A 12,673-nucleotide genomic window follows, 5' to 3' on the forward strand; every position below is an offset into this window, starting at 1 on the left:
CACACAGGACGGGGCACGTGACATTATCACCAACCCATACATTTTTTCTGGTGAGCCTCGGGCCATGTTCAGGCCTGTGAGCATTTGCTGCTGGTCCTCACTGAGGTGAGTGAGGAGCTGCATTGTGTGTTAGCAGTTCCAGCAGCAGTAATCAGGGTCTGGGGCCTTCCCTCTGACTCAACCGGAAAATCAAATAGCGGCTGGCAATGAAGCCCCCTAGAGTCGCTGCTGCGGAGCGGGACTTGCTCATACAGGCGGACGCACCCAGACAGGTGGGTGGAGTTGGTGTCCCCATGGTGCTGTCTGGGGTTCCCTGACGTGAAGGGGTACATCCTGGTAGTGAGCTGACTGGTGTTATAGTCCATGGGGCTCACGCCAAATCTTCCATACCACCGAAGAAGTCGCCCGCTCCTGGTCGTGTGGAGGAAGGCGACCAGGGAGTGTATTTTTTCTCCATATCCCAGGACCCTCCCTCACCGGTGTGAGCAGCAGGTGTGCTGCGGGGGAGTAGGGGCAAGTGTCTACCCTCGCCATTAGCCAACCCTGGAGGCGCAGACCTCGTGGTGGAAAGGGTTGGGGGGTGTTGTACCCCTTGGTGGACTGCGGGGGTGTGAGTGTGGTGACACAGAGGGACGTGTTATGAATGAGTCACCGAAGGAGGAAAAAACAAAAATACAAGCTAAGTCCAGAAAACCAGAGAGGTTGGTAGCTATCGGATTGCAGACCCCTGATCCTATCCACAACAACTAACAGTAGCCGTGGGGGGTTCCTACGATGCCCTAGACCCCTCGAACACAGCCGGAGAACTAAATAGGCCTAAAGAAAGAAAGGGGAAATCTAAACTGCCCCAGAGCAGACCCCAAAGCAATAGGCAGCCCCCAACATATAATGATGGTGAAGCAAGATGAAAACAATAACACAGACAGAAAGATAGGTTGAGCAAACGATGGGGCCCAAGCTAACTAAAAAGGACAGGATAGAAAAGCTGCTGTCTGCAATCCGTAAAAAACCCTACCAAAAAATGTCCCAACCGTCTGATAGGAAAAACCGGCCCTGAAGTCGCTAGGACTTCAAAAAGACTATATCAGCACTCAGGTAAATTCTGAAGACAGAGCAAAGAGACAAACTGATCAGAGACAAAAATGGAACTCAGCACACCCCCAACCGGGGATGACTGAACTCCAAAAAACAAGGTAAACAAAACAAAACTAATAAGTTCAATAGCAGAGCAAAACTTATCTTTGGGAAGCAGGAATCAGACTGGTCTCCAAGAATCCAGCAGAGAAATCACCAGTGACTCAGAAGGGCGTCGGCTGCCTTATATCCAGTCAGAATTTCCTGTTACCCAGTCATCATCTATCAGATCAGGTGTTTGGTAATCAGCCTCACTACGTTCCTTCACCAGAAGAGGGAGTTCATCAGACATCGACGGTGAAGGGGAAAATGAACTCACAACAGTACCTCCCCCTTGAGGAGGGGTCAACGAACCCTCATCCACGCCACCAGGGCGATCAGGATGGGCCCGATGAAAGGCACGAACCAATCTTTCGGCATGAATATCGGATGCAGGGACCCAAGAATTATCCTCCTGGCCATAACCCTTCCATTTAACCAAATACTGGAGTCTCCGTCTAGCCAGGCGAGAATCCAGTATCTTCTCAACCTCATATTCCACATTACCTTCAACCAATACCGGGTCAGGAGGTGCCACCACAGGAACTACTGGCTCAACAAACCTCTTTAACAGAGACTTATGAAACACGTTATGGATCTTAAATGTAACAGGAAGAGCCAATCGAAAAGAGACTTGATTAAGAATCTCCAAAATCTTGTAAGGTCCAATAAATCTAGGTTTAAACTTTGGAGAAGCCACCTTCATAGCGATATTCTTTGATGACAACCAAACCATATCACCCACCTTAAACTGGGGACTAATGGTCCTATGCCGGTTGGAAAACCGCTGGGCCTTTTCCTGGGAGAGAGACAACTTATCCACCACTTGGTCCCAGATCTGGTGCATTCTCTCCACCACAGTGTCAACACCTGGGCAGGCAGAAGGCTCCACCTGCCCTGAAGAGAATCGAGGATGAAACCCAAAGTTACAAAAAAAAGGTGACATCAAAGTGGCAGAACTAGCTCTATAATTTAAAGCAAATTCGGCCAAGGGCAAAAATGAAACCCAATCATCCTGATCAGCAGAAATAAAACATCTCAAATACGACTCCAAAGTCTGGTTTGTTCTCTCCGTCTGCCCATTGGTCTGAGGGTGAAACGCAGAGGAGAAGGACAACTGAATTCCCAGCTTGGAACAGAAAGTCCTCCAAAATCTAGACACAAACTGAACTCCTCTGTCAGATGCAATGTTCTCAGGAATCCCGTGCAAGTGAACCACCTGTTGCAAAAACAAAGGCACCAACTCTGAGGAAGATGGCAACTTAGGGAGTGGTACAAGGTGGACCATCTTAGAGAATCTATCACAAATCACCCAAATAACAGTCATTCTCTGAGAGACAGGCATATCAGAGATAAAATCCATTGAAATATGGGTCCATGGCCTCCTGGGCACCGGCAAAGACATCAACAACCCACTAGAGCGAGAACAAGGTTTAGACCGAGAGCAAGTCCTACAGGACTGCACAAAATTCCTGACATCACGAGACAAGGCGGGCCACCAAAAAGACCGACTCACCAAATCTATAGTACTAAAAATACCTGGATGACCAGCCAATGCAGAGCAATGAACTTTAGACATCACTCTTTTCCTCCACTGGTCAGGAACATACAATTTTCCAATGGGACAACGCTCAGGTTTGTCCTCCTGAAACTCTTCCAGAGCACGTCTCAAATCGGGCAAGATGGCAGAAAGAACTACCCCCTCACCTAAGATGGTAGCAGGCTTGGTCACAACAGGAGAATCAGCAAAGAAACTCCTAGAGAGGGCGTCTGCCTTGACATTCTTAGTGCCCGGAAGAAAAGAGACCACAAAATCAAAACGTATGAAAAACAAGGCCCACCTAGCCTGTCTAGGATTCAAGTGTTTGGCCGACTCCAGGTAAATCAAATTCTTGTGGTCAGTAAGGACCACGACTTGATGTTTAGCTCCCTCCAACCAATGTCTCCACTCCTCAAATGCCCATTTCATGGGTAACAGTTCCCGATTCCCCACATCATAGTTACATTCGGATGGGGAGAACTTTCGGGAAAAGAAAGCACAGGGATTCATTTTAGATGTTACAGGATCTTTTTGGGACAAAACAGCTCCTGCACCAATCTCATAAGCGTCCACCTCTACCTGAAACGGGAGTGAGACATCAGGTTGCCGCAAAACCGGAGAAGTGAACCTTCGCTTCAACTCCTGAAAGGAACAAACAGCCTCCGGAGACCAATTCAGCACATCAGCACCCTTCTTAGTCAAATCAGTCAATGGTTTGGCAATACCAGAAAAATTAGCTATAAATTTACGATAAAAATTAGCAAAACCCAAAAACTTCTGGAGGGCCTTCAAAGAAGTGGGCTGAACCCAATCATAAATGGCCTGTACCTTGGCCGGGTCCATTTCAATAGTTGACGGAGACAAAATAAATCCCAAAAATGAAATCCTCTGTACACCAAAAAGGCATTTTGATCCCTTGACATACAGGGAATTCTCCCTCAAAATCTGGAACACAGTCCGAACATGTTCCACATGAGAGTCCCAATCCTTGGAAAAGATCAAAATATCATCCAGATAGATAATCAAAAATTTATCCACCAAGTCTCGGAAAATATCATTCATGAAGCACTGGAAGACAGAAGGGGCATTAGTGAGCCCAAAAGGCATCACCAGGTACTCAAAATGTCCCTCCGGAGTATTAAACGCCGTCTTCCATTCATCCCCATGCTTAATGCGAATAAGATTATACGCCCCCTGAGGTCAAGCTTTGTAAACCAGCAAGCACCTTTAACTCTGGAGAATAGACCAGAAATCAGGGGTAACGGATACTGATATTTAACAGTAATTTTGTTGAGGGAACGATAGTCAATACAAGGCCTTAATGACCCATCTTTCTTAGCCACGAAAAAAAAAACAGCACCTAAGGGTGAAGAGGATGGTCTAATATGACCCTTCTCCAACGACTCCTTAATATAGGATCGCATAGCCTCGTGCTCGGGTACAGATAAATTGAAAAGTCGATCCTTGGGAAATTTACACGCAGGGCTCAGCTCAATTGCACAGTCATAACTCCTATGAGGAGGCAAAGACGCAGACTCATTCTCACTAAATACATCATAATAATCAGCCAAATAGTCAGGAACATCATGCGACTGGGGAGAGGTGGAGAAAACAGGAGCATCACTAAGGGCACACCGACAACCCCAACTCACCACAGACACAGATTTCCAATCCAAAACTGGATTATGGATTTGCAACCAGGGAAACCCCAGAACAATGGTATCATGCAAATTATGCAACACCAAAAATCTGCAATTCTCTTGATGGTCTGGGGCGACCCGTGTTACCACCTGGGTCCAAAACTGAGGTTTAATCTTCGCCAAAGAAGTAGCATCAATACCCCTCAAAGGGATAGGCGTCCGCAGAGGTGTCATAGGAAATCCACAACGTTTAGCAAAATCCAAGTCCATCAGGTTCAGAGGTGCTCCCGAATCCACAAAATCCTTAGTGGAAAATGTGGACAGGGAGCAGATCAGAGTAATTGCCAGAAGAAACTTAGGTTGAACACCACCCACAGCAAATGTGTGTGCAAAACGTTTCTCTCGTTTAGGGCAGACAGAAATAATATGCGATGCATCACCACAGAAGACACAGAGCTTATTACGCCTTCTGAACTCCTGACGTTGCGCCCTAGACAAAACTCTATCACATTGCATAGGTTCAGACATTTGTTCAACAGGTGGCAACACCTCTCGTGCGGTTTTGTGTTCATGCCAACGCCAATCAACCTGAATGGCTAATGACATAGAATCGTCAAGACCAGAGGGAACAGGAAATCCCACCATAGTATCTTTTATGGTTTCTGACAAACCCTTCCGAAAGAGAGCTGCCAAGGCACCATCATTCCAGGTAGTAAGGACCGCCCACTTTCGGAATTTTTGACAATACAACTGTGCAGAATCCCGACCCTGGCTCAATGCCAACAGGGCCTTTTCAGCCTGATCAATAGCATTAGGTTCATCATACAACAACCCCAAGGCTTGAAAAAATGCGTTCACATTAGTAAGAATAGGATCATCATGTTTCAAAGAAAACGCCCAATCCTGGGGATCGCCGCGCAGCAAAGAGATGACAATTTTAACCTGCTGCGTGGAGCTCCCTGACGAGATATGCTTCAAGGCAAAAAATAATTTACAATTATTCTTAAAATTCAAAAATTTAGACCAATCCCCAAAAAACACATCAGGAGTAGGGATCTTTGGTTCAGCAGCATGTGAATGAGCAAGATAGGCGGAAATTCCCCGCACTTCAGCAGTGAGCTGCTCCACACGATCAGACAATTGCTTCATCTCCATTGAGAAAGAAAAAAAAATTCCTCCTACGGCCTCAGAAACATAGAGGAAAAAATATACACAAAAAAAAAAAATTCTGACAAACTCTTTTTTTTTTTTTTTTCACAATTCTTTCCTACTATTGAGTACCCTAGGATCTGCGGTATGGCTGGTGATTCTGTTATGAATGAGTCACCGAAGGAGGTAAAAACAAAAATACAAGCTAAGTCCAGAAAACCGGAGAGGTTGGTAGCTATCGGATTGCAGACCCCTGATCCTATCCACAACAACTAACAGTAGCCGTGGGGGATTCCTACGATGCCCTAGACCCCTCAAACACAGACGGAGAACTAAATAGGCCTAAAGAAAGAAAGGGGAAATCTAAACTGCCCCAGAGCAGACCCCAAAGCAATAGGCAGCCCCCAACATATAATGACGGTGAAGCAAGATGAAAACAATAACACAGACAGAAAGATAGGTTGAGCAAACGATGGGGCCCAAGCTAACTAAAAAGGACAGGATAGAAAAGCTGCTGTCTGCAATTCGTAAAAAACCCTACCAAAAAATGTCCCAACAGTCTGATAGGAAAAACCGGCCCTGAAGTCGCTAGGACTTCAAAAAGACTATATCAGCACTCAGGTAAATTCTGAAGACAGAGCAAAGAGACAAACTGATCACAGACAAAAATGGAACTCAGCACACCCCCGACCGGGGATGGCTGAACTCCAAAAAACAAGGTAAACAAAACAAAACTAATAAGTTCAATAGCAGAGCAAATCTTTGGGAAGCAGGAATCAGACTGGTCTCCAAGAATCCAGCAGAGAAATCACCAGCGACTTAGAAGGGCGTCGGCTGCCTTATATCCAGTCAGAATTTCCTGTTACCCAGTCATCATCTACCAGATCAGGTGTTTGGTAATCAGCCTCACTACCTTCCTTCACGAGAAGAGGGAGTTCATCAGACATCGACGGTGAAGGGGAAAATGAACTCACAACAGGGACGCCTATGTTGTCAATCCCAGAGAGAGTTCACCGATTATTGACAAACGAATGTGTGGCAATAAATGTTCAGGTCCGGACCTGTGTGTGAACGAGTGTGTATGGGTCCCACCAAAAAAACATCTAGTTGGAAGTGTGTTGCTGAGTCTTACCAGCTCATACCAAACATACACATATATAACTCGTTCCCCAGGTGGGCGCTTTGGAGATGGTTGGTGCTTCTAGAACTTATATTGCCAATACCAGCGGTGCGTTTGTCATAAACCTGAAGTGCAGGTGGTTGCTGGGGGGAACTCTGGATCTGGGCGTCCCCTCTGTGGGTAGTTCCTAATGAGGAGCGGTTTTGAGGGTCCAGAGGCCCCTCATTAAGGGGAGGGTACTGTTATGATCCATGCGGGATCATGTCAGATAAGAGTACTGGTAACCTTTTTACTGTCATGATCCATGCGGGATCATGACAGATAAGAGTACTGGTAACCTTTTTTCCTCTCTCTAAGCTTTGTGCTTAGAGATAGTTTTCCCCCGGTGGCCAATATGCTCATTGCACTGGTGTTTTTAGAGATAGTTTTTCCCCCCGGTGGTGGTTAGTGTAATTGCAAGGGAATCACTAACAGGTGTGCTTACTCAATAAAGGTGTGTCAGTTGTGCTCACTGACGTTGGTGATATTGTTGGTCTTTTCCAACCATGCTGGGTGAAGGAAGGAGCTGAGGAGAGTCCAGGACAGCTCTGTCAGAGTCCTTGAGTGGCAGCTATGGTGTCAGCGAGGAGTTCGTGTAAAGCATGGTGGAGTGGCAGCTATGGTGTCAGTGAAGAATTCTTGCAAAGCTTGGTGGAGTGGCAGCTATGGTGTAGAGCTGCACTCAGTTGCTGGACTCTTTTGCTGGACAGCTGCACTCAGGTGCTGGACTCCGTTGCTGGACAATTACACATGCCATGTCCTGTTGTATTAGTTACCGGCCTGCTGGCCGTTTCACACAGGATGGGGCATGTGACACCTTGTTGTCAGGAACACCGCACTGCTCTTGTTCACTGAGTCAGTGCGCGTGTCCTGAGTACAAAAACGGTGCTCAAAGATACCTGTGGAGCGGGGCAGCAGCGGAGAAGATGCGTGCTTCAGACTAACAGGGCCTGCAGCACGTGACTGCTGGAGGCATGGCCTAAATCTCCTAGAATGGTAACTGCGGGACAAGTTACCAAGGGGCATAGGCAGAGACGTAAACCAGATTAAGCCGGGGTCAAAGCACGAGATAGCACAACAATACCAAAGGGTTTGACAGATCGGATAGTCAGGACATAGCAATAGATCAGAAAACCAGAACGGGCAATAGACGGTACAATAGGGACAAACTGTAATGGAGTAACGATAGTCAAGCCAGGAGGTCAGAACCAGAGAAGATGATAGTACCAAAACGTGAGACAGAGAACAGAGTGAGGGGACAGACTTGGCCATACATGGGAATCAAACAAGCAATGCAGTATACAAGCACACCAGGGGTCAGACACACAGCCAGAATAAGAGTATAGCTGACAGGGAATCCTAGTCTGGAGTGAGTATAAATACCCCTCCCAGATCCAAAGAGAGGCCGGCAAAAGTTAACCCTGTGAGAACAGGACATTAACCATGTCCTAACCATGACACTTGTTTTTACAACAGGTGTTTCGGTTGCATGGGATTCCTGAGAACATTGTGTCGGACAGAGGAGTCCAGTTTGCTTCCAGATTTTGGAGAGCTTTTTGTTCTAAACTGGGAATGCAGTTATCTTTCTGATCTGCATTTCATCCTCAGAGCAAAGGGCAGACTGAGAGAACAAACCAGACTTTGGAGTCCTATTTGAGATGTTTTATATCTGCTGATCAGGATGACTGGGTCTCATTTTTGCCCTTGGCCGAATTCGCGCTAAACAGTAGAGCTAATTCTGCCACTTTGATGTCGCCCTTTTTCTGTAACTTTGGGTTTCATCCTCGATTTTCTTCAGGGCAAGTGGAATCTTTGACCTGCCCAAGTGTGGACACTGTGGTAGAGAGAATGCAGCAGATTTGGGCCCAAGTGGTGGATAAGTTGTCCCTCTCTCAGGAAAAGGCCCAACGGTTTTCCAACCGGCATAGGACCATTGGTCCCCGATTTAAAGTGGGTGATATGGTTTGGTTGTCATCAAAGAATATTCCTATGAAGGTTGTGTCTCTAAAGTTCAAACCAAGATTCATTGGACCTTATAAGATTTTGGAGATTCTTAATCCTCTTTCTTTTCGATTGGCTCTCCCAGTTACGTTTAAGATCCATAACATGTTTCATAAATCTCTGTTGAAGAGGTTTGTGGAGCCAGTAGTTCCTATGGCGGTGCCTCCTGACCCTGTATTGGTTAAAGGCATTGTGGAATATGAGGTAGAGAAAATAGTGAATTCTCGTTTGGCTAGACGGAGACTCCAGTACTTGGTCAAATGGAAGGGTTATGGCCAGGAGGATAATTCTTGGGTCTCTGCTTCTGACATTCATGCCGATAGATTGGTTCGTGCTTTTCACCGGGCCCATCCTGATCGGCCTGGTGGCGTGGATGAGGGTTTGGTGACTCCTCCTCAAGGGGGGGTACTGTTGTGAATTTGCTTTCTGGCCTACCTCTGGTTACTAGTGAAGGTAGTGGAGCTGGTTGTATTGACAGAGGGGTCGTGAGTTCTCTTTCCAGGCTCCCTCTGGTGGTTACTGGAGGTAATGGAACTGATCTAATTAACAGAGGCATGCCACCTGATAATGAGGAGGATGACTGGAGATCTGGAGTTTCTGACTGGATTTAAGTCAGCCGACTCCCTCTATCCCTGCTGGTGATTTTTTCCTGCCTCCTGAGGTCTTAGTTTCCAGCTCAGTCCCTGCATGCTCAGCTAAGTGTTCTTTTGCTATTGTTCACATTTGATCTGGTTTTGTCTATTTCAGTTTTGTGTGTCCAGCCAGCTCCGGCTGGGGCTGTGCTGAATTTCCATCCTTATGTTACTGCTTGTGCCAGTTTTTGTCCCTTATTAGATTGGCCTCTTTTTGCTCTGCTTTCAGAATATACCAGAGTACTGATATAGTGGGCGAAGTCTAGTGACTTCTGTATTTTTCTATCAGATGTGTTGGGCATTTTTTTGCAGGGTTTTTTGCGTGACTGCAGACAGAGTCTTTCCTTTCCTGTCCTGTCTAGTTAGTGTGGGCCCCATTGTTTGCTCAGTCTATTTTCCTACCTGCGTTTGTGTTTTCATCTTGTCTCACCGACAATATATGTTTGGGGGCTATATATTCCTTTGGGGTCTGCTCTGGGGCAGTTTAGATTTCCCCTTTCAGCTTTAGGCTTATTTAGTTCTCCGGCTGTGTCGAGGTGTCTAGGATCATCGTAGGTACGCTTCACGGCTACTGCTAGTTGTGTGGATAGGATCAGGGGTCTGCAATCCACTTAGTTACCAACCTCTCTGGTTTTCTGTGGCTTAGCTTGGTCTTGCTTTCCTCCTCGGTGACCCATTCATAACAGGCGGTGCTTGATGCAGTGTGCCTTTCATGCTCCACCCTCAAATTAATACATATTCTACATCTGTTGCCAGATATTCTGAATGTGTAAACTCCCATGAAAATTAGCCCTCAAACCTGTCAAAAGTCAAACGACCAAGATGGACAACCAGATGAACCTCAACTGTGGTTTATAACCACTACCATAATGAAAATAAATCATGAGATCTTACAAGAATTTTAGGGATCTGTCATCACTGTATTATAATTGTACGCATATTTATTCATTTATTCACTAATATACACTATGTATGTTGATATATTTGCCATTGAGTTTCTTTTTATTTAATGCAATGAATAATTTGTCAGTGACAATCGATATCTATTTTTACTATAGGTATCTATCTTAATTATGCATTGAATTTTTGCATTCATTAATTATGCATGTAAAAGGATAAATGACTAGGTAGTTTGTTCATCAATTAACACTTTGGGTGAATCACTGAGTAAGATCTAGTGCACGACCTCAGGGGCGATGCTTGATGCAGTGCATCTTTCATGCTCCACCCCTCAAATTAACACATATGCTACATCTGTTGCCAGATATTCTGAATGTGTAAACTCCCATGAAAATTAGCCCTCAAACCTGTCAAAAGTCAAATGACCAAGATGGCCAACCAGATGAAACTCAACTGTGGTTTATAACCACTACTATAACGCAAATAAATCATGAGATCTTACAAGAATTTTAGGGGTCTGACCAGTGTAATGACCATAGAGAAATACATTATATACATATAGGCCGGACAGAAGCAGGCCAAGACCAGTGTAACAGTTTAAAGCCCACTGAGATCTGTTGCCCCCCACAAAGACATGCTGGAAAAACAGTTTCAAACAGCAGGATAGTGGAAATCATTTACATAATTTGGAAATAAAAAATAATTAAATCAGGTACAAAAAAATCAACAAAACCATAGGCATAAAAAGAAAAACCTTCAACAAATAAGGGTAACTGACTGAGGTCTGTGGCGAGCACTGCAGCAATGCCAACCACCACTTAAGGCAACATTAGGTAGGGTAGTATACCCAATAACAGACCTTTGTAAGTGAACCTTGAAATGTTCTTCAAATTCAAAAATAAAAAGGAATAAGACCCCAAAATAGAATAATGCATTCCCTAAAAAAATCTGATTGGGAATTTGTAGGATCTTGATGCGTAATCTCTTATACATTGAGTCCTTGCGTTTTCTTTTTTTTCTTCTGTTGCAACTCTATTCAAGAGCAAAAAGTCATGAAAACACGAATCCACAGGTTGGAGATGTCAGTTGACGTGCCAGTCACGATAAGATGGTGCTGACCATCGAAGAGTAGAAGAGGATAATCCACCCTCGAATCTTTGCTTGTTAACACTGTGAAAATATAGAAAGGGCAAAAGAATTAGCATGGTGCAAAGCAAAAACAGAAAAGAAATTCATGATGGATGATGGACTGACCTCTGCAGCTGGGCCTCCTCCTCCTCCACGTGAACTCAATAACCCATGTTGCTCATTTCGTTTTTCTGATTTTAACTCAACAGCAAGTTCAGCTGAAGCTGGATCTTGAGATCTGAAAGGAGATCAACTTATTAGAAAAAGCTCATCTCATAAAGTTTTCAAAAAGTTGATTCTAAGGAGAAAAAGTTAATTGAGCTGGATAAAAAGATTCCCTTGTCTAGTCCAGTCATCCGTGCCAACCGGCATCCTGGTTCGCTCTTGCATTTATTAGGCCTCACGATGACATATCATGACTAAGCCTCAAGTAGAGTTATGACGTTGTGTGGCATAACAAGCACAAGGGCCCACAGAAGTAAAGACTGTCCTTGTCCATCCACCATGGAGAACCATAGTGGACACAGGGCAGCATGAATATTTTTGATTAGCTCTACTGAGATCATTGACAAGAGACAGATCCCTTATCATAGACATCAAAGACGGTAACCCAAAAGCTTACAATAAGCGCGGCTTCCGCCCTTCTGCTTTTTTTGTATTAACAGACAGGTAATGAAATCAAAATTGAGTGGGGTGGAACTGACTGATATGATGCAGCAGGTCCGATTAAATTATTCTGCATCAATATAATTAGTAATCTCCTTTGAAAATTATGTGTTCCAAATTTTAGCTCATTTTCTGTTCGAGACCTTAGAGACCTTCCCATATTTATTAATTTGATACCTTTTGAGTCAGACCAGTGACACCCTCTCAGACCTTCAATATGCAGTTATCAACTTGATTACATGTGCCTATGGGTCGGTTCATGAGTGTGCCTTTACCCTTTAATCTCATGTACAAGAATAAAAGGTGTCCCTTTAGTTCTATAGAAACTTAATTTAGAGTTAGGCCCTTTAAAAAATAAAGACAGCCAAACACTAGGCAAAAACTCCCTTTAAGAGGTAGATAGGTTTGCTTAATCGTTTGGACTGAAGATAAAAAAAAATATGTGAGAAACTTGGCAGCATGTCTTCATTTCCACAGCAGCACACCTGCTGGTGATATTAGGAATTACACAGTCCAAATTGAAAGTAATGTTTTGCTTGTATAGCGCATTATCATGATAGGTCCCACTGACTGTTAGTGTCACGACTCAGCTGTCGGGTGACCAGTACCAGGGGCTACTTCCGTGTCTCTACCGCTAGGTACACCCTAGCTCACCCTATTCCGTGGGACACTTCTGAAGGTGAAG

At 44.8% G+C, this 12,673-nt stretch overlaps 1 protein-coding gene across 1 annotated transcript in view; it reads right to left on the reverse strand.

Moving 5' to 3' along the window:
- Positions 1–10,213: 10,213 nt before the first annotated feature.
- The window catches only part of BCAM (basal cell adhesion molecule (Lutheran blood group)), a 58,342-nt gene continuing 55,882 nt past the window's right edge, over positions 10,214–12,673 (reverse strand). The window contains exons 15-16 of the mRNA XM_073570804.1: positions 11,449–11,560; positions 10,214–11,364 (exon numbers count right to left, since the gene is read on the reverse strand). Coding sequence (XP_073426905.1) covers positions 11,359–11,364; positions 11,449–11,560 — 118 coding nt within the window. The 3' untranslated portion in view covers positions 10,214–11,358. The remainder of the gene's footprint in view (positions 11,365–11,448; positions 11,561–12,673) is intronic.

Source organism: Dendrobates tinctorius, unplaced genomic scaffold (assembly GCF_039654945.1).
Source record: "Dendrobates tinctorius isolate UK_male_01 unplaced genomic scaffold, ASM3965494v1 ptg000028l, whole genome shotgun sequence".
NCBI classification, from domain to species: domain Eukaryota; kingdom Metazoa; phylum Chordata; class Amphibia; order Anura; family Dendrobatidae; genus Dendrobates; species Dendrobates tinctorius.